Source organism: Hipposideros armiger, unplaced genomic scaffold (genome assembly GCF_001890085.2).
Source record: "Hipposideros armiger isolate ML-2016 unplaced genomic scaffold, ASM189008v1 scaffold_71, whole genome shotgun sequence".
Taxonomy (NCBI): Eukaryota; Metazoa; Chordata; class Mammalia; order Chiroptera; family Hipposideridae; genus Hipposideros; species Hipposideros armiger.
The window spans coordinates 3,352,011-3,378,665 of record NW_017731421.1 but is presented as its reverse complement, the minus strand read 5'-3'; the positions used below and the strand labels follow the sequence as shown (position 1 = coordinate 3,378,665).

The 26,655-nt window shown below is 44.1% G+C and overlaps 1 protein-coding gene across 1 annotated transcript in view; it reads left to right on the top strand.

The window, feature by feature from the left end:
- POLR3B (RNA polymerase III subunit B) overlaps window positions 1-9,718 on the top strand; it is a 115,144-nt gene extending 105,426 nt beyond the window's left edge. Inside the window, exons 26-28 of the mRNA XM_019642626.1 lie at window positions 989-1,102; window positions 3,935-4,108; window positions 8,698-9,718. Of these exons, the coding sequence (XP_019498171.1) occupies window positions 989-1,102; window positions 3,935-4,108; window positions 8,698-8,827 (418 nt within the window). The 3' untranslated portion in view covers window positions 8,828-9,718. The remainder of the gene's footprint in view (window positions 1-988; window positions 1,103-3,934; window positions 4,109-8,697) is intronic.
- The last annotated feature ends 16,937 nt before the right edge of the window (window positions 9,719-26,655 follow it).

Genomic DNA, 26,655 nt, shown 5'->3' with positions numbered 1-26,655 from the left:
TGTTGTTCAGCATCTTAGCTGTGGAGGGCAGTGTCACTGGCCCTCATATGTGGGATCCGAACCGGGGCCCTCTGGCATCCCAAGCCAGTTCTTAACCCATGCGCCACTCGGTTGGCCCCAGAGTTTACTTCTTATGGGGAAGACAGGCGATCATCAGAGAAGTAATAAATGTATACTATAATAGTCAATGGTGATAAAGTGCTCTGAAGAAAAAAAAAAACAAAGTAAGAGTTCAGATGGTGCGTGGACACGGCAGTGCTGGGGCGGGAGGAGGATTCCTTTAGATGAAATGATCAGAGAAAGTCTCCCTGAGGAGGTGAAATGTTAGAGCCATATGAATACCTGCTGGAAGAATGTTTTAGGCAGAGGAAACGGTAAGTGCAAAGGCCCTGAGGCAGGCCTGCTGCATTTAAGGAATAATGAAGAAGCCAGTGTACTGGAGTAGACTGAGCGATGGGGAAAGGGAACAGGAAATGAGTCAGATGTGGGCAGGAACCCGATTATGGTAGAAAATATGGCTGTGATGCAAAATGTGGGTGGTACAGATTCTGAGTGTAATGGGAAACCATTGGAATTAGAGCAGAAGAATGACCTGCTGTGATTTACACTTTAGAAGGAATCGCTGTCTGGCTTGTTGGAAGGACAGATTGTTGAAGGATAATAGTGGAAGCAGGGGGACCAACCAGAAGATTATCTTTGGTAGTCCAGGCGAGAGAGGATGGTGGCCTGACTAGGGTGATAGCAGTGAAGGAGAGACCGTCCTGTATACGCTGGTTCACAACCTGTTGAAAATTTTATGTGTCTTTTAATGTATCCGTGGTACTTTTATGTCTTCACATGTAGCCTTTTCATTTACTGCAGACTGAAAAATTGTTCTCTCCCACTCAGTCAGAAACCTGTTCATAAACAAATGAGGACCTGCCCGGGATAATTCCTAGAAAAGGCCCAAACCTAGTCTCTTAACCCGAAACTCTGCCCTTTTTTCCAGTGAGCCCTTGGAAGCATACATCTATTTTGGCCCCGTGTACTATCAGAAGCTGAAGCACATGGTGCTAGACAAGATGCACGCCCGCGCCCGGGGCCCGCGAGCTGTCCTTACCAGGTAAGAGGAAGCATTTGCAGAAAGACTTTAGAATGCGGTCAGGTCCATCTTCATTTCCCGGATATAGGAGAAACAGGCTCAACAAAGTTTCTGTTTCCCGGAGATATCAAACGTTGGGGTATTGGGCATCAGCAAAACTCATGTCTGATTAATACGAAACAATAGCAGCCAATTAAAAACCCCTGCGTAGGCACAAGAGCAAACCTAGACAGTAGTCTCCTAACGTGATCATTTACTGGGTACCTGTTTGCACATATGGCCCTGTTCTAAACAGTTCTCATGTAGGAATGTAGATACACTTACCTACCACACAGGTACCAGCGCACAGAAAACACAGCTGAACATTATTTGGTAGCCTGAGCCACACCTGTCATTTTTTAAACGTCTGTGATTGGAACATGAGACACCTGTACTTGGCACGCTTACTCGAATAGTCCCAGGAGGATCGGGTCCACGTGTGCCCCTTCACCAGTGTGGCCTCAGTCTCCAGTCCAACGTCTGTGCATTGATGAGTGGGTATAATTGCTGGGAAAGGGAATTACAAATGCTAAGTTTCACGAGTTCTTAGTACTACATTTTCCAGTTGGAGAAGCATAGTCTAGGGCAGTGGTTCTCCCAGGGGACACTTGACAATGTCCGAAAACATTTTGGGATGTCGTAACTAGGGGATAAGGAGGGAGCCACTGGCATGTGGTGGGCGGAGGCTATGGATGCTGCTAAACATCCTGCAGTGAGCGGGAGAGCCCCCACCTCAAAGAATTCCCCAGCTCGGTGTGGCACCAGTGCCAAGGTGGAGGAACCCTGGGCCAGGGTCGGTGGGGACACGGGCCTGGGAGTCAGTTAGACATGGATGTGAGCTCATCTCCACCTTGTCGCACTGCCATGAGCCTTGGACGGATCACTGAGTTCCCAGCTTCAGTGTTTCTCACGTATGAAGTGGAGACAGCAGTATGCACTTCACAGCTGGCTAGCAAGTGTCCCATGTTTGAATAATAGACTGTGTAGTGTTCCGATCCATAGGAGATGCTCAGTAAATATCCAGTTCCCTGCCCACTTTCACTGAGCTCTCCTTAGATGTTACAATACAGGGCTGGGGCGGGGGCGAGGATGAAGCAGCTAGTGTTTGGGTGCTTTTTTCCCCCCCCCAAACCAAGGGAGAGGTGTAGATGACTCAATCCCTTCACCATGTAAAACTGAGCAAATGCACATGCCTGTTGAAATGATAGACATATGTGAGCTTAAACTGCAGAAGAGGCAAGAGAAGTTGAGATTCTCAAGACAGTAATGATTCAGCAATGAGACCCTACTTGGGTTAGTTTTTTCTCTCCCCAAATACTGTCCCCTCCGGAACAGCTTACAACATCCAAAAACTATTTCAGAGTCATATAAATGTCAAAGCAGTTACTTCCTATTTTTTGCTTTGTTGTATAAAAAAAGTTATTACTTAGTATTACTTTTGTGTAGTCCATATGAAGACTGCCTGGAGTGCATTTGTCTGTAGTCAGTTATCTCAGTTGGTTAAAATCCAAGTTTGGGGTTCTGCCCACATGTGATCTGACCACCTTCATTTGTACAGTGACCACAGGTGGGGGGGTCCTTCCCCTCCCCCTGGTGGTTCTACCAGCAGATAAAAATATATACATGCTGTGCTCAGTTATGAAGTTGCCACTACAGTGTGTTCATTTAGACACATTTCTGAGTTTTTCATATGTATATTTTCTTTCAACAACAAGTACTCTACCACTTAAATTGATTTCTCATTGTAACTATCAACAATAAAAAGTAAAATTGCAGCATGTGCTGGCATATGTGTTTACCTTCATAACTCTTTGGGAAACTGGCAGCAACAACAATAAAGATTAAAAGATGCTATGGGTTAAAGCAAATAAGAGCTTTATGGCCCCTGATGCACAGACTACCTCCAAGGAGTGTCACTGCAAAATCAGCCCCCCAGGGAGCGCGCTCTCGCTCTCTCGCTCAGTAATTTGTGTGTCATCAGTACCTAGGTGGAGTTGCCTAAGTTTTTCAGACTTCCCTAATTTTACCTATATCTCTTGGTCCTGGAATCTGAACCTTTTAAAGTATTTTCAAGCCCAGCAGATACATAAGCCACAGGGAGATCATTCATGGGGTAATAGCTCCCCAGTTCAGGTGCCCCCTCTAAGGAGGAATGAGGCATTTTCATACATGAAGAAAAGACCAGAACGGGACACACAGAACTTGCCCAGGCTCTGGGGAACCTCCTCCTGTCGGACTCAGGCACTCTCTCCTTCTAGATGGTTCTTGATCTATTCCAAATTTTGTAAAAATCCATTTGCTGCTTTTCATGTTTAACTTATTTAATAGTAAAGGTCCTCCATCAAGTCCTGGCAATAACTACTAGAGGACCTGGGTTTCTTTCACAGTCTGTTCTGCTTAGCTTTTCTGCTTTTAAATAAGAGAGAATTGAGACATCTCTGAAAATACTCCAAAGACATTCTTCTCTGATTTGAGAACTATACTATCCTAATAATGATAGTGATAGTAACAGTAATGCTAGCACTGGTATTTTATATGCTTATATATTAACTTATTATTATATCATAATATTATATATTTATTATTTCTATTTAATAAAAATAGCAGGCAGCCACTAGTATTACATCTCTTCTCATTTAAAACTCTTTGGGACAGATATTCTTATGTACATTTACAAGTGAGGCCGAGAGGCTGAGCAGCGTGTTCAAGGTTGCTGTCTAATAAGGGATTTGAATCCAGGTGAGCCCTGCTCCAAAGCTTTGTGCTTCGTTGTTTGTGTAATAAAATAACACATTCGTCTAACTTGTTTCAAAGGCAACCCACTGAAGGCCGATCTCGTGATGGTGGTTTGCGTCTTGGAGAAATGGAACGTGACTGTTTAATTGGTTATGGAGCCAGTATGCTGTTACTAGAGCGACTGATGATTTCAAGTGATGCCTTTGAGGTTGATGTCTGTGGGCAGTGCGGACTTCTGGGGTACTCAGGCTGGTAAGTGGACACCACATGTCTCTCATACCACACCCCTTGCCTCGTAAATCACAGCTCCAAGATTGACCCTGGGTCACACCCACACATTCTCCAACCTTCCCCATCCCTGCGTTTCTAGAATTGGGGATTCCATATGTACATGTTATCCTGTCTACCTAAGTTCTGCTTTCTACACTGCTGGAGCTTAAACTCCCAAAGAGTAAGGACTTTATACTCTTTTTAATATTATCTCAAGTACCTTTTATAACACTATTCACCTGTAAAAATTCTAGCTGAGTCATTGGTAAATGTTAAAGGGACAGCATATTGTAACTAGAAATATTTTAGAGACGATTGTGTCGAATGCCCTTATTTGATCTCAAACCCAAAGAACCACGCATGTTGCCCCAGGTCTTACAGCAAATTGGTGACAGAGCCAGGACCAGCCCCTGTACCCTGACCCCTTGTCTGTACTCTGCACAGCAAGCTGCTTTCCACAGGACTGTGAATCCCGTTGACAGACCATGTCTGTCTCTGTCATTCCCATTTAGGGAGAATCTACTGGGTGCCAGACACTGTTGCAGGCCCCAGAAATACAGTGGTGAATGGCTGTTCCCAGGGAGCTCATCTTCTAGTTCATTTCAACTACATTCTGTCTTGTTTACCCCCTGGTTCTCCAGCCTGGGATCTGGTAGAGACATAGGAAAAAATAATTGCGAAGTGATACTAACCCTGCACATGGAAGATTGCCAGTAGGTAAATTATGTAATTCGTAGAGTTTGCAGTTTCTGTGTAGAGTTCAGTACAGAGTGCAGTTTCTGTGTCAAGTCCAGCTTAAAAGATGATGCTACATATGTTTTGTTGGTGCAGTTAGAGCACCTTTCCTCCTTGTAAAATGGTTCCACTCTACCACCAAAGAACAATGGCTGTGCTTAGGGCTGGTTGTGACCCAGAGCCTTGAGATAATCCCTGTGGGCAGGAGGGCCTGCAGCTCCCGTCAGAGGCCAGGTCTGACAAGGTCTAAGGCAGACGCTGAGGGAGGGAAACAGCTTTGACTCCCTCGTCACCCCTCACCTGCCCTCCCAGGCTCTTGCCCTGGAAGATGGGGTTAGGCCCCGATGGGCACTCACTGCTGGAGTTTGTGGACCACTTTTCTTTTCCCCACTGAGACCCCCCTCAAAGCCTCCTTCCAGAAAGAGTCCCGACTTCTTGCCATCCTAGGCTGCCAGTTTCTTGGTTGAATAAAGCAAATCTAGAGTCAGAGTGAGTGGGCTTAGAACACAAGTGTATATCGTGCTAGGTAAATATCAAAACCTTTTAGCGAATTATTTTTTGAAAGTGTAAAGGCAGATGCCTGGAACCTAGTTCTACTATACTTGAATCTTCAAATTTGGCACAAGGATTTTTAAGTAATTTAGTTTGAAAAGATGGCGCAGAAGAGTCATTTTATTAACCACAGGGATCATGAAACTTCAAAAAGAGTTTCCTTGTCTTCTCCATCCTCCCTGCATTTCCTCCTGTGCCACCTCCCCCCGGGGTGGGGGGGGGGTGGAGAAAGAGGGAGAAAGAAGTAGACCATACCCACTCATGCCCTTTGAAAACCTTCCCTTCTCTTCCACTGAGTACTCAGGAAAGCTAACATAAGCCGCAGTTGATGTCAACATTATCCTGTTACATTCGTCTCTTCTTTCCTGCTTCGTGTCCGTCTCATTCAGAGATCATCCGATGGCAGTGTCTGATTTTTGATGCTCGTGGGTTCAGTGTATATTGTATTTGAAATCCTTTGAAAGAGGACTAAATCAGGCTACCGGATTTAAGGATCTTTACTGTAATTAAACAGACCTGGGTATACCATACGCCTGATTTTGAGTGGCCTAGTTATACCCTTGTTGCCAACAGAAAAAAATCCTCATCCAGCGGGTAGTCTGGCATCCTCCTCGTGCCGCTTTCAGACGGAGCACCCTAATGATGCTGTCATTTTCCCATGTTACCTGATGTGTGCGCTGGATTGTGTGGGAGGGAGCACGGGCATTCGTTGGAGGAAGTCGCTCTTTAATGAACAGCACAATGGAGACTGAGTAATTAGAGCAGTTCAGAACCTTGGAACTGGCCCTTTGTCACTGATTTGCACATTAGTAAGGCATTGCTATGGGGATGTTTACAGCAAGACTGTTGTTCGGCAGAAGACACCGAGGGCATAAGTCACAAAAGAGAGGGCCAGCAGGAAAACTGCAGAGAAAAGAAGATCCCTATTAAGATAATTAGCTCATAGATGATATTTTACTGGACAATCATTTCTCATGTGAAGCCAAGCCTCTTTCTTTTGCTGGCTTTGCCCTAAAATATCAGTTTATTTTATTGTTGTTTGGTCAATTTCTTCCTTTGGAAATTGTTCAGATACAGAGTAAGGTAATTTATATATGTATATATATTTATATATATGCATGGATGTACATATATGCATCGGAACATTTTAAGCGATGGAGAGATATTTAATAAGAGTGAGGATTAGTGAGCTCTCTGGGTTATGAATCAGCACACATGGAAATTTTAAATAGATTAGGCTGGATTGAAGTCACAGGGTAAAGTACTGGGCAGGAGAATCAGCAAGAAGTTGCTTCAGTTGAATCCATTTCTCCAACTTAATTACTGCATGAACATGATTCCTGAATAAATTAGATCAAACCAGGCACATTAAAACATAATTCCTAAACTATCATGCATTAAAGAGACCTTTAGGTAATCTTTTAGGAAAAAGCTATTTGCCATGTTTATATCGTTGCTGTTGATGTAATCAGATACTCCACAGTGTTTGTTAAGGCCCCTGCAGCCCCCCGGGAGGGACCCCAGCACAGGTCCCTGGTGGCTCGACCTTTGCCCATTCGCTTTTCCTCAAGAACTTCATATCTACATAGTCACCACCACGTTCAAATTCTCAGCCTTGCTTAGTGCTTCTCTTTTCTAAAATAATAAAAGTTTCATTTTGCTGATTGCCAAAACAATCCCTGCTCTTTAGAAAATACTCAATGTTACAAAAAATATAAAGAAAAAATATAAACAGTCACATTAATTCCCACCACCCAAGAGATGACCACTATTAACAGTTTAGAGACTAATTTTGGAGACATCTCTGGTTTGCCACTAGTTCGGTACGCTTTTTTTTTTTTAACCCTGTTGGGACTCTGCCAAAAGAAAAATACAAATAGATACAAAAAAAATCATGTTACATGTGAGTTTGGGGGCTTCCTGCGTTTACTGAAACCCATTTGAGGACCCGCTTGGGACCATTCTGTTTAGCAAACTCTTTTTCACCTCCCAGTGTACATTTCAGCGAATGTGGGTCTACGTCATCGCATTTAATGGCTGCACAGTATTCTTCTGTCTGAATGCCCTGTAATCACAGAACCCATCGCCTGTTGGACATGTGAACGGTCTCCTGCTTTGTGCTGTTATAAATAGTGTGACCATGAACATCTTGTGCACATATCTTCGCCACTTTTGTGATTACTTGAATAATATGTGCGTTTACATTGTTTGCACGTATTGCCTCACCGCCCTCCCGAGTGACCATTGTTGCTCACTAAGGAGCCTCCTCCCGCTTCCCGGTCAGCACTGAATCTTTTAAGCCGCTGGTGCTGTTCTTCTTCCACCTGTTTTTCTCCCTGTTAACTGGGAGGCCCTAGTTTTCTACCTGGTAAGTCTCAGGATTTGTACCGGGTACCTGTGGTCCCAGCCGCTCTAGACCCTGGAGGTAGAGGAGGAGGTCCTATTTGGGTCTGAAACCTGAGAGAATCGTTCCCTTCCCAGGAACCCTTCTTCGTTTGTAGCGATTAAGATCCAGGTTCCGTTCACGGGCCCTTCCTGCAGGAAGAGAAAGGAGCATCTGATTTGAGCAGCAGGTGTGCTGGTTATGGGCGTGGCTGTGGAAGGGATAGATGGGAACGTGTGCACGTGCACGGGGTCCTTCATTTTACACAAGGGCCAGAACTTCGTAAGCACAGTAGCTGCCAATGCTAGCAGACGTAACCGACCTTGGAGAGGCCTGGGAAAACATGGAGCATTTGGCTGAACACCACCTTTCTGCATGCAAGTCTCCTCTTTCCCCTCACACTTTGGGCAGCTCAGTGACAGAAGCCACACAGGGGCTGCAGAGCACCTTGCCTAGAATGGTCCAGGGTAGCAGGTGCTTATCAAACACACAGAGACTGAGTCTATTTTAAATGCTTTCAACAATGAAAAAGTCTAAATCTGAGTAACTTGCAGGTGGTTCAGATTTCTTGGGCTTATTCAAAATGAGTATATAGGCAGGTGTTTTGTGTTTTAAGAAGAAAGGTCTAGACGTGTGGTAGGTAGTAACTGATTAAAATTGCATGCTTTAAAACTGGGGGAATGATACTTGGTTTTTTTTGGTGTTTTTTTTTCTTCTTTGGGTGCTTCTTTTTACTTTGGAGTCCCATGCGTACGTATTTGAAAAATGTGACTGAGCACTGAGGAATAGAAAACCAACTTGATAGATGGTCATAGAATTTGGTAGAGAATGCTCGCTTCCTCCGTGCAAGCCCTCGCTTCTGAGCTGCTGTCCCTCTAACACATGCTGACTTGGGTTTCAGGTGCCATTACTGCAAGTCGTCATGTCACGTGTCTTCCCTCCGCATTCCGTACGCCTGCAAGCTGCTCTTCCAGGAACTGCAGTCCATGAACATTATCCCCAGGTTAAAACTCTCCAAGTACAATGAGTAAGGACTGAAGGTGATTATTGAAAGAGAACATCCGATACATTCAACACAGTGGAAAACAGAAGGGATTGAGGACACTTCTGCTCTTGTGAATAATTCCTGTGAATGTTCTCTTGGGGGAAAAAAATGATGGAGAGGCTTTTTATACCCTGGAAGACTGACTAAACAGTTGTGAACAAGGCACCTCGGGCCCTGGGGGAGATGCCGACAATATGGACTGATAGGCAGCTCCTCATTCTTCCACTGAATTTCATTCACCAATGGATGTGACCTAAAAGATAAAGAAACTTTTATTTATGTTCTGGTATCTTGAAATTTACTCATTGGAAAAACCTTCCTCCTTAAAAAGAGTGTTTGGGGTTAAATAAAACTTAAGAATCTTGTGAAAGTTAAAGGATACGAAGAATCTGTTTGAGTTGGTTGACTTGGCCTTTGTCGGAGGTGCTGCTCTGAGCAGTATGTGAGGCAAAGAACCGTGGGAAGCCAAGAGCGCGGCTGACAAAATGGTGTTGTGAGGGGGTAAATTTTCTCAACAGCTGTTTAAAGGCAAACCTTTTCATTTTAAGCTTGGTGAAATGTAATAAACATATCCCTACCATCTTAAGCAAGTTTGCCAAGGATGTCACCTTCTCTTATGGACTTAACTGCGACTGTTTTGAACTTCCATGATCATACCATGCAATAATATTTGTTGAATATCTGAAAATAATTTCATGGATGCATCGTAATTTTTCTGTCCCTTCCATTCCTGCCAGGATGTTAGCTGTTCCTTTTCTTTTTAATCCGGCAGCCTTCTTTGCCCATTTCTTCTAATTTGTTCTTAATTGCTTTGCCCTGAAGCCAGATACATACTTGTGTTAAGGATTGTTTATAAAATAAAAAAAGCTTTGACTTATGGTCTAACGTTGCATTCCTAGTATGTCTGTCACATTAAACATGTTTCACAGAATATTAATTATAAATCAACAGGTATGACATTCTCATGTCAAATAAGGTTGAGAAACTGGATGTAACCAAGTCAAACAGCAAGGACTTTTGCAAAACCTTTACCAAGCTACCGTGTGCCGGGACTCTCCAGGAGAGGGCTGTTCACGAAACAGGCTGGTCATTGACTTGAGAACCCAACCTTGACGTCACTTGGTTTTCCTCATGCTAGAAGGAGAATGACGGGGACACTGCAGGTGAGCAGGCGCCCCTCAGCCATCACCGTGGGTCTCCAGTCATTTCAGGGGCTTGTGAGGTTTACAAAGGCAGAGAGGTTTGAATGCCCAGATCTTTCATTATGCCCATTGTTCCTTCCTTTCGTCTGGCTGTGTAGTTCTCAAACTCGAGGGTGCCTAAAGATCACTGTACCGAATTGAATGTACAAAACAGGTACTGTACTTTGTGGGCCATTTAAGGAGTTTTCTAGGGTAATTTTAATTGTTTCCTATTATGTGACAACTCCACGTATCACCTCCATCGAAGATGTAATTGACATTTCAGTGGACACGTGCAGAGCCAGCTTGGGAAAAGCTACCAGTGTGCTGGGTACATGAGGACGGCATCATTGATCATTCCGTACCTGCCAGGTGTGAGGCTCTGTACTAAGGAAAACAGAGAGCAGGACGTGGCCTGTGCCTGAAGGAGCTCAGAACCCAGCAGGGGAGGCCGAGACATCAGCTGGCCGGAGAACACTGTCCTGCCACCCACGCTAAGGATTAACCTCGGCCGTGCTGCGGGAGCTCCCAGGTCAAATGGTGAACTGTGCTCTGGAGATCTGGAAACACTTCGCAAGCATGATTATTCCCTTCATGCAGCTGAAGAAACTGAGATGCAGAGTGGCTGACTCCCCAGCACCACACCACCGACAGGGAACAGCCTGAGCTCTGACGCCAGGCTTTCTGACTCCTAGGGCTTTGTTTGGGTTTCATCCATGATCCTGTTTTTCAGTTACCAAATGTGACCTTTTTTTTTTTTTTTCAGCTGAGCCATCCTGCTACCTGTTGGCAGCTCAGCGGCTACTCAGCTCGGGCTGGACTTGAACCGCTGTTGCTCAGAGCTCAAACTCTTGAGCGAGCTCTTAACCAACTGAGCCACTCGGCCGGCCCTGACCATTTTTTTAATTCAAGTGCCACTGATCATTTGGAGGGGAGTTGCCTAGCTAGCCTTCTGGAAAATTCTCAGTTCTCTAAGTTAACAAAGATTTAAGAAAGTGTGTGTGTGGGGGGGGGGTTGTTCCAAATTGAGACATCCTTAGAGGAAAAAATAGTGTTGGGTTGATAGTTCAAAAACGAGCAGATACTACATTGGAATAGCTGTTTGACTGAGAAATACTGTAATAAAAAGAGGCCAGAATTGGTAAGTTCACCCTACTATCTATAGTTTGGTTTTTTTTAAGTTATTTGTAAATTTCTTATTTTAAAAACTACCAATTAGATTTCCATTTCCAGTAATGGTAGTGTAAGCTTTTACAGACCACCCCCGAAGCACTTTTTTCCTAAAGGCTTTGCCAGGTCAGAAGTGGCACAGGAACGAGAGGCTGCAAAGCCACACCAAAGCCACTGAGAGGCTGCAACTCTGACCTGAGCTTCGGCAGAGCCAACAAGCTGGGGAGTCAGAACTGGGGCTCAGAGCTGCCAAGACACCAGGACCAGAAAGGCCAAGATCCCAAATGAAAAGAAAGCTCATTGAGGTGAGCCCAATTTCTCCACCGCTTTTCCCTTCATGTCAGTCTGTTCTTGCTGCCATAACAGAATACCACAGACTGGGGGGCTGAAACAACAGAAATTTATTTTCTCACAGTTCTGGAGGCTCGAAGTCCAAGATCAAGGTGCTGACAGGTTTGGTTTCTGGTGACGGCTCTGTTCCTTCCTGGCTGTGAATGGCCGCCTTCTCACTGTCCTCACGTGGCCTTTCCACGGTGTGTGCGAGGAAAGAAGAGGACAAACTCTGGCAGTCTCTCCTTAGAAGAGCACCAGGCCTATCAGATTAGGACCTTGTGGTCTCGTTTAACATAATTACTTCCTTACAGGCCCTATCTCCAAGTAGAATCTCATTGGGACAGCGGTTCTCAACCTTTCACAGTGGTCGCCTAAGACCATCGGAAAACACATATTTTTGATGGTCTTAGGAACCAAGACACCGCTCCTCTATCCGTCTCCAGGCCCACGTGCAGCTATGCCCACATATGAGGACCCGGCGACCCCTGTGAAAGGGTCGTTCGACCCCCAAAGGGGTCGCGACCCCCAGGTTGAGAACTGCTGCATTGAGATTTGGGGCTTCAACATAGGAATTTTAGAGGGACACAATTCAGTCCATAATACCCCTCAAGGCATTTGCCAATTCCTAACAGCACAAGCTGAACTACTGGCAGTATCCTTTAAAGCTGCACATACCCAGCAATTCCATTCCTAGGTGTATGTATGCCCAGCAGAAATGTGTATGTATATGTTACCAGTAGTCATGTACAGAAATGTTTTTTTGTTTAATTCAAGTGTATTGGGGTGACAATTGTTAGTAAAGTTACACAGATTTCTGGTGTACAATTCTGCAATACATCATCTATATATCCCATTATGTGTTCAACACCCAGAGTCAGTTCTCCTTCCATCACCATATATTTGACCCCTTTTACCCTCATCTACCACTTCCCTTCCCTATTATCCTCTGGTAACCACTAAACTATTGTCTGTGTCTATGAATTTTTGTTTCTTCATTTGTTTGTCTTGTTCTTTTGTTTTCAGTTTTATATACCACATGTCAGTGAAATCATATGGTTCTTGACTTTTTCTCTCTGACTTATTTTGCTTTTCATAATAATCTCAAGATCCATCCATGTTGTCGCAAATGGCAGTATTTCATCTTTTCTTATGGCAGAGTAGTATTCCATTGTATATACATACCACATCTTCTTTATCCAATCATCTATCGAAGGACACTTTGGTTGTTTCCATGTCTTGGCCAACATAAATAGAGCTGCAGTGAACATCAGAGCACATATATCTTTATGGATAAATGTTTTCAGATTTTTGGGGAGATACCCAGGAGAGGGATTGCTGGGTCATATGGTAATTCCTTTCTTAAGTTTTTGAGGAACCTCCACACTGCCTTCCATAGCAGCTGCACCAATCTGCATTCCCACCAATAGTGTATGAGGGTTCCTTTTTCTCCACAGCCTCTCCAATGCTTGTTGTTATTTGTCTGTTGATGATAGCCATATTAAACTGGTGTGAGGTGACATCTCATTGTGGTTTTGATTTGCATTTCTCTGATGATTAGTGATGTTGAGCATCTTTTTATATGTCTATTGGCCATCTGTATGTCCTCTTTGGAGAAATGTCTATTCAGGTCCTCTGCCCGTTTTTTAAATTGGATTGTTTGGTTTTTTTAAAAAAATGTTTTTAATGGCATTATTTCTAATAGCCTCAAAGTATAAATAACCCCTGCACATTAACAGTAGACTAGATAAATTGTGGTATGTTCACATCATGGAATACTATACAGCATTGAAAAACTGCTACATACACTGTGACATAACCTCACAACTATAATATTGGGGTAAATAAAAGTTAGACACAAGAGAATACACACTGTATCAGTCCCATTTAAATTCTCAAATAGGCATGATCTAAGAAGTTAGGGTCACAGTTCCCTGTGCAGAGCGGGTTGCTAGTGGCAGTGCAGTACAGGAAGGGGGATTCTAAGGTGTAGCTAATATTTTTCTGACCTGAGTGTTGGTTATGTGAGTGTGTTTATTTTAAGAAAATTCATTGAGCTGTGTACACTAAGGATTTTTCACTTTTGTGAATATATGTTATACTCTAGTAAGTTTTTTTAAAAGAACACAGGTTCTAAACCTGTGTTTCAGTCTCTTAATAGCTTTGTCACCCCAAATATAACATACTGTCTTTGTTCTCTTAGTCTTCTCATCTTTAAAATGAGAATTATAGCAGTACTGACACCTCAGGCCATTTTGAGATTAAATGAGATATGTGTCCATCTAAAGGGCCCAGCACAGTGCCTGGCACACAGTAGGTGCTCACAAACGTTTGTTATTGTTTTCACTGATAATATCACACTCCTTACAGGCCTTCTCCTGAACAGCTTCATCAGGAAGGGGTTAGGAAAGGCAACCCTGAGTTTCCTTTAGAAGAGGGAGTTTAGAAACCAGGACCAAGTGTAGAAACTGTAGGGTTTTGCCTAAGCTCTTTGTGAAAGCCGCCCTGTTTCACGGTGATGGGGAGAAAGGAAGGTGCTGGGATCCTTGAACACACTTCCTCGGAACATCCATTTACCCCTGACATCAAAGTGAGGCCTGTTGTCGGCACGGGAGTCCCGGAATAGTTTCCTGAAGCCCACAGAACCAGGTCTCAAAACACTTCCATGTGCTGAGAGTCAAGTAAAGGAGTGAAAAGAAAGGAAGAAAAAGGCCTTGATTGGGTGCTACATAATGGGATAGTTTTCAGCTGCTTCAGAGCATTTGGGGCCAACACCTTTCTTTGCAGTAATGAGCCACATGAGAAGAAGCACATTAGGGCTGGTGGCAGGGCCCGTCCAATTCTCAGCCGGCTGAGTAATAGGGAAGCCAGTTTCTGTAAAGAATTCCTTTGCGAAACGGATGGTCAGAAAAGTGACTGTAAAAGTAGCACCTCTTTACCATCCATATTTACTCCATATGTGTCTTGAAAACAGTTTATTTCATTTGCTGACCAAAAGGTTGGATTTTTACTGCATCAGCCCCACAGGGTCAAGGTGGTGAGAAATTGAAGTCAAGCTTTAAAGAGACAGTTTTAAATGGGAAAAAAACAAGTGGTGGAAGCCCAGAAGTGCATACCGTTTGTGACTAAAGCCGAGCTGCTCATTTGGATTTCAGACATGGGCTCCGGAAGCAATGAAGAGATTTGCTTCAGCAAATCAAACTTATTGTGATCAGGATGTCACAGCAGAAAACTTCAGAACAGCCTGAAACTCACCTTTTCACTCACAAGTTTAAAATCTCAGACTGTGGTCAAAGGAGTTAAAAGTAGCTTTCAAGCCTAGGTAATAGCACTCATTCCATGCATAATAAATTTTAGGTCTGGTTAACCCCCAATCATCCACATTAATGGAGGCAAGGAGTGGTGTGAACAAATTAAAACATGGAAAGCTAGTACAAAATATTGAATGTCAACTGTAACTGGGGAAAAAAAAATCACGACGGATCCAAAATCTTTTGTGTTGGATGCTGGGGTATAGTTTACATTCACATTTTTAATATAACTTGAGTGAAGGTTTGGTGAATTTGCTCTAGTTTAAATAGTGATTCCTGTGAACAGTGTATTTAAACAAACTGGAGTAATAGTACCCTTTACGGTTAAGTAACGATGACAGATCTTTGGAGTGGGTATGCTAGCCTGACAAGTAGGGTGCTTCCAGGCCAGTCCCAGCAGCAGCAGCATTCCCGGGGAGCTTTTTAGAAATTCGAGTGGAACCCAACATTCTGTGTTTTAACACTGTTTAAGCCACATGAAGAGCTCTGGGTCCCATGCTCTCTTAATGCCAGCCTTTGGGTTTTTAGGGGTGCCAAAGGACCCACCCTTTGGAAACTAGCTCCCCAGTTTTCTGTTTCTTGCTGGCATGACTTCCCCTTAAGCAGCAGGTTGGATTGGACTGTTGCTCCCACTGAGCTCTGCTCCCCTTTTTCCAGCCTCCCCCACCACCACCCCTGCTGGTGGAGGGCCTGAGCAGAGGAAATGGGCATAAAAGGCCAGATTTATACAGGAATCAAGAGTGTCTCCAGACGTTGCCGTTTGTCCCCTGCAGGGCAAAATCGCCCCCACTGAAGAACCACTGAACTAGAGAATGCATTGGAAGGTGGTTTAATTACAAAACAAATGAGAACCATTTCAAATTGTAGTTATATGGACTTGTTCTCAGTAAAGAGCGATGTGCTTCTAGATAATCAAGCGACTATCCAGAATTATCTAATATAATCATTGTACTAACAAATGTTAACGTGAACCACAAAGCCCTTGCTTTTTCTTCAATGTACCAGTTGTAAATCGCATCAGATAAAACTGATGTCAGTCATGTTGATCATTAAATAAGTTTTATTCTTATTGTAAAGGTGCTTTTCTGTACCTGGTGATAATGTTATAGACATCAAAAAGTAAGGTTAGTTGTAATCTCCACTCTTATTCACGTTTGCCCACAGCCCTGAGTTGTTTTAGATCTAGCCAATTTTTGCTTTTGGTCAAAGACACATGCTGATTTTCATCATTGACCCAATAATACCTCAGCTTTGTGTCTGCCTGCCTGCCACGCAGCAGGGACTGTGCAGCTCCCAGCCTAACCCAATGCCAAATCCTCTGCCTTCTCTTTGAATGGTCCTGTGCAGGTAAATGGGGTCAGATTCCTAGGGAGAGCCCTTTCCCAACAGCCTCAGGTACTGCCTGCACTTTAAGATGACAGCAATAGGGCTGGGTCCCAGAGCAGAAATCTCAGCAGCCGCACCTGCCTTTCTGAGTTACCAGGAAAGGTCCTTCGTTGTTCCTCTGGTTCTTGCATGCCCCGAGTAGGTCTACAGTCTGTCAGGCCCTGAAATCATAAACCTGGGTCCAGAAAGCAAAACAGGAGGCTGTGTGTGATTCGTTACCTGCTCTGTCAGCAGGGAGAGTTATTTTCGTTACCTTAGTGTCACGTGCTACAAAAATCTCAGAGTAAATATTTGTAGAGATTGAGACAGGCACATTTCTGATAGCACAGATGTTGGAAGGACCTTTTCTTTTAAGTAAAGTCAGGGATGCAAATACACATACATGTGCTTTCATTCTGTGTCTGGATCCCCTGGGCAGCTCCCTCATCAGTCATAGCAGTCCACCTGCTAAACCTGAATTTGGCCTCAGACCCTTGAACACCAAGGTCAGAAGCCATAACCCATCAGCAGGGAGGTGGGAGGGTGCTATGGTTGAGAGGAAGGACGCTGCAGTCTGCCTGCCTGCCTTCAAATACTAGCTCCACCACCAACTAGCTGTGGGATCTTGGGCAAATTATTTTGCTTCAGTTTCCTCATCTATAAAAGTGAAGTAATCATAGTACCTACTCAGGGCTAATTCAATCAACTCATATGACCCACTTTAAGTGCTCGATCAATATCAGCTATCCTTCTGAGTTGAGGTGGCTTCAATATGGAACCTATTTGCAGTATAATATAATAGCATTTCTTCTCTTTCTTAAGTCCATTTCACCTGTGTGACTTGTGACATGTGCATGGCAGCCTATCATGCTGATAAAGCAAGGGTTCTAGCCTTAGTGGAGTAGAAGTTTATATGTGCCCCTCACAAATGCCTGCCTTTGGTTGCAGCGGAGACTGGGTCAAAGGGTGTGGTCGACTGAAAGTGAGACCACTTGTACTCTTAGAAAACAAATAGCTTCAAGTCTTTACCTAATATTGGGTTAGGAGTGCCGTCTTCACGTGGGAAAGAAAGTCAAGACGTGCATATGGTGTTATTGGCCTTCCCATCCAGGATTCCCCACTCCCAACAAGTTACAGATTTTATATATGTATTTATATTCAGCTGTGTGCATTGAACTCTGCATTAATGTCCCCCGCATAAGAATCTGATGACCTGCATAAGAAAGAATTTGTGTATGAAGGAATCTTTGGCTTATGTGCAAAGGAAAAAGTCTCCCCTGGAAAAATGCAGGCCTTACACATTTAGCAGACCCTTGTGTCCACAGAAACAGTCATTGGCAATTAGGCAACTGCCAAAGATCAGAGGCAGGAGCCCGCACATGAAACAGAGGCGGCACATGAAGATCACCGCCTTCTATCTCTGAGTTATGGGCGGCCGAGGTTGCCTCCCCCTGGGCCCAATCTGCTCTGAGCTTTTCCTGCTGTGGACGGAGGCCCCCGGGACTTTTACGCACCCCAGTTTTCATGCAGCTTACTGATCCCTTTTTCACATGAATGAAAAACGCCTTTGATTTTGAATTCTCACGTCTGTTTTGTGTAACACTTAACTGATGTGCCAGAATCATTCTGTACCTTAAAGGGGGTCTCTCGCCCTGGGTTATTAAAATCAGTCCTTATGTGAAGAGTCACTTTGCTCACTTAAAGGATAACCGCCCTGCCTCTTTTAATGATGCTCATCTCGTTAAACCTGGATTAGGGAAAAGAGGGGCAAGCAGACCAGCCGTTGGAACCTGGCCAGAGCCTGTTGGTGAATTGGTCCAGCCACACGAGCGGCTTCAAAGAAATATTATCTGCTGGTCAGCTGAGCCGAAGCCTCGGAGCCTTTCAGCCCTGCTCTTCTTTGGGGACCCTGCTTCAGAGTATTAATTCTAGTTAGAATCCTGATCGAGACCTTGAACCTTTGGGTCCACTTCATTTAATCAGATGCCAGAATGGGCTATTTCATTATCCGCGGAACTCCCCGTCTCTGGAGAGGTCGGAGCCGTTAGTCCATTCACCTAGTATTCTCCGTTTCTTCTAAATGGAGGGCATTCTACCAAGTCCTGGCAATGCAGTCATGAGGTAGATGCTCAGAATGGGAGGGAAGACAGGAGCTACAGCACGAGGGGAGAGCAGCCATTCACGTATGTAACTTTGGCAAATTCACCTATGTGCTCAGCATGGAAAGGAGAAGGAAGGGGGTAGTGTTTAAACAAGGCAGGCGACCCTGCTCTCACCTCCCCCTAGTCAAGTCTAGCTTAAGTGAAAGGTCGTCTGCTGTCTCCTCATGCCTCTCACGGTGTGAGAATCTGCTCTAGTGTGAGTCTCCAGAATGAAAGAGATGGTGGGTGGTTTTGGTTTTTGTACATTATGGACCCTAAATGCAAGGCAGTGTCCCATTAGGTGCTCACCCAAAGAAATAGCCAGCTGTTCCAAGGCAGAGGAGTTACAGTTATCTTCAAGGGTCGTTTTGACTCGATGGGGTTTTCCCTTTAAATACTGACTGTAGAAGCTTATGCTCCAATGAGAGTAGGTTCCTCTATCGTGCAGCAGAAGGAGAAGCCAGCCAGGGACATCACAGGGGCGGAGCTCCTGAGCCATCAGGGCGAGTTTCCCAGAGGAGGTCACTGCCGGAGCTGACTTGAAGAATGAGTGTGCGTGAACCAGTGGAAGGATCGTGTGAGGTGGCATTAGAGGAGAGGAGGAGGAGGAGGACTGACGATGGGTGGCGAGAGTAAGGAAGTAGGATTGACAGGATTGTGTAGGAGGTAAGAGAGAGAAAGGAGTCACGGAGGAAGCAATGACGTGGACAGTCAAGCGGGTATCGAACCACCCAGGAGTGACTGGCAGAAAACCAGTGGCATGGGGGTGGTGGAGGGACATGCTCCATCTGGAACATTCTGAGCTGGGTGCCTACAGGACACCCGAATCAGCAGCGCATCTGGAGACATGAGGCAGGGCTGCCAGGGCAGATTTGGAAGTCATGGGTGACTGTAGCCTGGCACTGAGTGTGGCCTCCTCCCCAGAGAAGTGCGCCAAGGGCAGAGGGTCAGAGATAAAACGGTCCAAAGACACCAGCACGCGGCCATCAAGAGTCCTAGTAGGAGCAGCACAAGAACACCAGGAAATAAACGTGCCCGGCAAACCCGGGGGAGGAGGGAGGGTGGAGAGTCAGGCCATGGGGAAGACCAGAAAGACAGTTCTGAAAGGCATCCGGTGGCTCTCTGAACTGGGAGAGCAGATTCAAAGGCATGGGGGCTGGGGCCACAAGGGCGGGAGTGGAAGGCGGCTGTTTAATAGGGTGCCAGAGAGCACCTAGTCTCCCTCCTACTCACTGGTTCATAGGGGCAAATACAGCAAGGCAACGCCCCTGGCCTCTGGATGGCCTCTGGTGGGAGGGCTTCAGGGCCCTTTCCCAGAATTCTCTCCCCATCAGTCATCCTGAAATACCCACCATTAGAATCACTGCAGGCAAGTCTCCTGGGAGAACACGTTAATTAACTAATGAATGCTGATTAGGATCACACTGCTGAGATTAGCTAACCAGTCTTCTCAGGAGATCCCTAAGGATCAGGAGGAAGGGGTGAGGGCAGCGAGAGAGCAAAGTGAGCAGACTCAGCTAGGTCTCCTTGATCCTTCTCCTTTACTTACACCAATTTTCAAAAGTATGAGTTAGTTCCTGAGCATCCTTCAGTGGGGACCAGTGAGCTTTTGGGGAGTGTCATCATGAATTCATGGATTAAATATATTGGATGTGTCCCAATCAATTGCCGTTATTATCATTCTGATGCTCAAACTGTCCCATCTTTGGCCAGGAGATGCTCTTCAGGTTTGCCCTGAGCCCTTTTGGTACAAACCCAGTAGCCCTTGAAAACATCCGTGCTTTCATTTGTCTCCCACTGTACATTTGCTTGTTTGCTGTCCCAGGACTGGACTCAACCGTTTCTCCCAGGAGCCCAGTGTCCTTTTTGTGAGAAATTGTATTTCAAGAGCACAATCCAGGTATTAGGAGTGCTTATTACTGCTGAGTGAGTAGTTGTTTCTAGGCCTTTCTGATGGTTAAAGCTAAGATAGAAGATGGATGGATGGATGGATGGATGGAAGGATGGATGGTGGATGGATGGATGGATGGATGGATGGATGGATGGATGGATGGATGGAAGGAAGGAAAGGTAAGATGCAATAAGATGAGAGAGGAAGGAAAGGAGGGAGGGTGGAAGGAAGAAAGGAAGGAATCAATGAATCAAGGAATAAAAAATTCATACAAATACTTCCAATTTCAATTCAGGGCTCAAAGGTTTTCTTAATGGCATCAATCTTACACCTGTCTCCACACCAAACTCCCAGCTCCCAGTTCCCAGCGACACCGACATAATTACTATCCCAGAATGTAAGCACAGCAGCCTCAGAATAGCAGTACGCGCATTACCACCACCCGTAGGATTACTGAAGAGGGTTTGTGGCTGCCGTTAGGGCCCTCTCTGTTCGGAATGTCCCACCAGAGACTTGCCGTCACATTACTGGTTGTGCGGTAATTTAGAATTGTTCTCTGGGAGGTTTCCACTGACAGCGTACAAAGTTAGGTTCATTTATTTAATTTGACTTTGGTTTTTAGGAATTAGTTTTGTATTTAATTTTGTTTCATAGTAAGTCTAGCTTCTAATCCCTGTCTTCTCCACCCTGTTGGCTTCCTTCTATAGGAAGGAATTTACATTATGTTTATATTGTGTTGTTTTATAAATACACATATCCTCTTCTTCGAGAAGCAGAAGCATCTACCTGTCCTTGTCCACCTGGACATTGTCACCCAGCATTATATTCAGGAGACCCCTGCATAGTAGGGGAAAGAGTAAATGGGATCAGATAGTACATGTTGCTTTGTAGCCTGTCTGTCGTCGCTTAATACCCCAGGTGCTTCTTCCTCTCTTTCCCCTAATGCTTTGGAAACACAGTGCAATGTACCCAGCTTTGTGGGAGGGCCCCCAAGGCTAGATTTCTGAGGCCTTTGGTTTCATCCATCCGTTAAAGATTACACATATGTAGTCCACCAATTTTAGGTCAAATAATATGTAGAGTTTCAGCACATTTTCTAAACAATAAAAACAATATTTTAAATTATCTCCACTTGTTTAAGCATATGAAAGGAACAATATTTGCCACATTTTACCCAGGACTTCAATGCAGCTGGATGATGAATGACTGGAGAACCCTAAGTGAGGGTTCCCATCAGCCTTTTCTCGTTTTCACTCAGTTATTAATTCTTACTCAATTAGAAAATCCTAACTCACAAGTATTGGGTGGTTCTGATGGATAGCTCTGAATGTTCATTGTGGAAAGTGTTTCTGTTGCTGCCTCACAGAGCTTAGCAGCTTAACTCAGTGGTTTGCTTCTCATGGTTCTGTGGGTCAGGAAGACGTGCAGGGCTTAGCCGGACAGTTCTTCAGCTCCAGGCCCTGTCTGTCAGCAGGGCTGTCTCGGCTGCATTCAGCTGGTGGCTGGCCTGGGCAGGAAGGCCTCACTCACATGTCTGGCGCCTCCGCTGGAGTGTCTGCAATGACTGATGGCCTTGCTCACTCCCTCTTCCTGTGGCTCCCCAGCAGGGTTCCAGATGGTTTACAAAGGCAGCTCTGCTGCAAGGGTGAGTGTTTCAAAAGGACCAGCCCCAGTACTTCTCAAAGGACAACCTTACCATGTGCTGATGTCCCATTGGTCAAAACAGGTCACAGAGCCAAGTCCAGAGTCATTGTGGAGGGGACCACACAGGTGTGTAAACACCAGGGGGCATCATTGGGAGCCGATGTAACCGTCTACACAGGAGACTTTCTCGGGTCAGGCCTCCTTTCGGCTCTGTATTAGGCTCTAGGCTTGCAAGTATGTCCGGCTCCACAGCCAGAAGAGTAAATGTTTCAATTTGGGACGCAGTGGTACATGCACCCGTGATCCAGGCTTAAGATTTCACCCTGGAAAATATTTCCTCATTTCCATTGCAGCATTTGGATGTCACTTTTTAAGGGTGCGCTGATCACTGATTTATTCTGACAAGGAAGGAAAATACAGGATTGGGAAAGACTTGAACTTAGCAGCCAAGTCATCTACACCAGTTTGTTCTTCTTACAAGGTCATGATACCTACTCTTACTAGAAATAATCATGGGCCATTGGCCCTGAAGTGATAAGTACTGGCTACACAAAATCCTTGCTATTTCGCTGAGTTGCTTCCTTGAGCAAGGCACTTGAAGTAAAGCACTGAAATGGGCCTTGTTGGCAACATGAGCGTTCTGACAAATGTTTGATCTCATCCTTCATTTTAACAATTCATCGTAATAGTTACCTCCAGGCAGGAAATAGGATCAGGAATGGTGGTCAGGGGTTTTTAGCTTTATCTGTACTGTTTGGTTTTTTATCATCAGAGTATTCTCATGTACTGTTTGTATAATTAAAGATCAACTTAACATGCACTTTCACCTCCACAGCAAGCATCCTTTAGTGTGGAAAACCCACTCTGATGCTTGCTTATGCCTCATATAGGTGTCTGAGATTGGGTGCTGCTCACAATTTTCACTGTTTCCTTCAATGCTGAGTTGAGATTCAGATGCCAATTATTGGCACTCTCCTTTGTGATTCCAAGGCTGTGTGTGTGTGGGCCTTTAGAGGATATTTTTCTTGCCTTTTTGTCACTACTGGTCCCAGCACATCTTGTCCTGTCTATATCGCCTCAAGTAAGAACTAAACATTCATGAAGTAGGAAAAAATCTTGTTTCCTGTGTCAGGGTTATCACTAATAAAGAAACCCAATTTCAATATGTAATACACGCTTGCCTCACGTGTGCACCACAATACACCGTGAGCAGAACTACGATGGTAGAGGGTTTTGTTCATCTGGGCAGGAGCATATCTTTGAGTATGTTCACCGAGAGCAATGGCTGTTCCCTATTGTGCACCATGGATAATATGCACCTCCCAGCAGGTCATTTGAAAAAGGAAAGCTGCCACATACTCACTCCACTGGTTTTTTAGAGCATAATCTTAATGGTGTGGTTGGTTTTAGCAGCGTTTCCTCGGGTAGTGTGACTCATACACTGAGGGCAGCTGTAAGGGAAGTTTGGAGTGAAGCTTTGGGAGACAGAAGTTCAAAACCCAGCTCTGCCACTTACGATTTTTAGCTACCCACAAGGACCATTGGATGGGTGACAAGGGTCACCCAGTCAGTAGACTACATTTCGAGAACTGCCTGCAGCATGACTTGATGTACGGGTTCTTGGAATAGTTCGCGATGGCACTGGGGAGTGAGTGTGAGTCCCACCTTTCATAAACTTCTTAGAGATGTTTGTGGCCATAAAAATTGTCAACTATTTATGTAAAGAAAGCATGCCCACTTTAATCATTCTGACTTGGCTGCCAGGTAGGCCCAGAGAGAGAGGACACTAGAGATTATGATTTGGGTGTAAACAGAAGTTAAAATTAGATAGATGCTTTTGACCCCAAAAGTCTGAGAACAGTAGAGTGTCTCTATTACCTAAGTCAAGGAGCTAGACCCCCTATGCAGGGCATACTGAGATTGTGGAACCAGTTCTGTCAGCATCGGAAATCACCCACCTCTAGCCTACAAAAGCAAGGTGGTTAAAGAGGCCAGAGGGAGAGGATTTCTTTGGAGACAGGCATAGGATTGTTGTGGCACTTTCCTTTCCCCTCACCTATGAAGGATAGTGGGGTAGGGGGATTCTTGTCTCAACCCAAAAAAGAGGGACTTCAGGGTGTGGTTGGGTTCTGGTGCGAGCCTTCCTCCGGGGTGCAGACTGCTGACTTCTTGTGTCTTCACATGGTAGAAGGGGGTGAACGAGGGAGCTCTCTGGGCCCCCTTCTATAAGGACACTAATCCCATTCATGAAGCTCCACCCTTGGGACCTACTCACCTCACAAAGGCCCCTACCTCCTAATACCATCACATTGTTTGTTAGAATTTCAACATACAATTCTGGGGCGGGGGGACAAACTCATAGTCTATAATAGTAGAGCAGACTCCCACCCTGGAATCTGAAGAGACAGGCAAATCCAGAAACACATCTGAGATCTGCTTACGTGGAGCAGAAGCTGCTGGAGCCATAAACTAATAGGAAATTTTAAGTGATAATTTTTATGAATTTCTGGAGAGTGACCATGGACTATCCTGAGAGTGAGAAACTTATGGGGCCTTCCGTTTTAGGGGGGCCTTCACACTTTTCTGGGCTTCACCTCCAGTAACCCCATCAGGTTATCATGGTGAAGATGCCAGAAAAAAACCCTCATAGCTCTGGCAGGGACAGGGCAAGAGTAATCATTGTGAAATATGCCCAGAGTGCTCTCCATAACAAAGACCTACTCTTCAGGGAAAAAGGTTATACCAGAGCCTTATCTCACCTGGAGGAAAGGCATCTCCCCCCACCCCTTTGACACCCCTCTAACCTGCTGTGTCATTTGTGGTGGGGGGGATCTTTGCCAATAGAGAATCATTTGTGAAGGCCTGAGGCCAGAGGCACAGCTCACTAGAACACTGGGATTTAATCATAAGGTTATAGAATACTCCCTCCCCACATTTTGCCACCCCTCCAACAGGGCTCCAGTAGAATAACTGGAATATAGCTGAAAGAGCTGTTAGACTCAGCCTTTCATCTCACAGAAGAGGAATACATAAGGAAGCTCAAAGTCAAGAGAGTAGACAAAAATAAGAGCACTAGAGGAATTTCAATCCTCTGACACCTATAGCTACAGCAAACATTAAATGCAGTCCAACTTCTAACCAGATTAACATAATCCTCACACTGAAGGTTCAGTTCCACACGACGTCTAGCATTCAACAAAAAATTACAAGGCACTCCAAAGGCAATTTAAAAAAAACATAGTCTGAAGAGATCAAGCATCTGGACCAAACTCAGATATGACACAAATGGAATTATCACACAGGGGATTTAAAATAACTATGATTTGTATGTTAAGAGCTCTAATTGGAAAAGTAACAACATGAAAGAAGAGATGGTAAATGTAAGAAGATACATGGAAATTCTAAAAAAAGAAGAGGAAACGCTAATGATAAAAAATACACCCTAATGATATCGGGGGTGGGAGGGCAGTAGATGGGGGAAGGGGGGTTGTTACTTTGTGAGGGTGAAAAGGATAACTGTTGCATTGTTCTGTACACCTGAAACTAACAATAAAATTTAAAATATATAAATAAGTAAATAAAATAAAAAAGTCAAAAGTATTCAGAGTTAAGGAAGTCTTGTACCACTGAATGCAGATAGGACCTAAGTTCTAGTTCTGTAAATAGAAAGGATATTGCAAAAACCGACATGACTATTTGGAGCCGGAATCAGGCATTAAAATAGTCAATCAAAGAAAAATAAACAAAAAAACACCCTAACATAAATGAAGAGTGCTTTTGATGGGCTTATAAGTAGACTCACCAAAGCCAAGGAAAGAATCAGTGAGCTTGAAGATATGTCAGTAGAAACTTCCCAAATAGAAATGCAAAAACAAAACCCAGAACAGAACATCAAGAACTGTGGAACATTCTCACAATTTCAAAATACGTAATATACATGTAATTGGAATATCAGAAGTGGAAAAAATAGAGAACAGGGCAAAAGAAATATTTGAAATAATAACGGCCAAGAACTTTCCAAAATTAATGAAGACACCAAACCCCAGAAACTTGGAGAATACCAAGCAGAATAAATACCAAAAATCTACACCTAGGCATATCATACTCAGATTGTAGAAAACTGAAGACAAAGAGAGAATCTTGAAAGAATCCAGAGGGGGAAAAAAGATCTTACCTATAGAGGATAAGAATTACAATGGACTTGTCATCAGAAAACAAGCAAACAAGAAGAAAGTAGAATGAAATATTTAAGATGCTGAAATAAAAAAGCCATTCACCTAGAATCTTACATCCAGCAAAATAATCTTTCAGTAGTGAAGTAGAAATAAAGACTTTCTTAGACAAATAAAAACTGAGGGAACTTATTATTGGCAGACCTGCCCCACATGAAATGTTAAAAGATTTTCTTCCAGTATAAAGAAAATATAGGTCAGAAGCTTGCATTTACATGAAGAAAGGAAGAACGTTAGAGAGGAATAAATGAAGGTAAAATAAAATCTTTTGTTTTTATTTTTCATAATCGATCTAAAAAATAACTTTAAAGTACTAATAATAATGACTTATTGGGCAATAATAGCATATGGATAAGTAAAATAAGTGACAGCAGTGTCATAAGGGGTGAGAGGAATTGGGCATACTCTGTTATAATGCACTACACATGAAATGATATAGTGTTATTTGAAAGTAGACTTAGTTAAAAATGTATTTTGGAAACTCCAAGGTAATCAGTAAAAAAAGTTTAAAAGTAAGTATAATTGATATCCTAAAAGAGGAAATAAAAT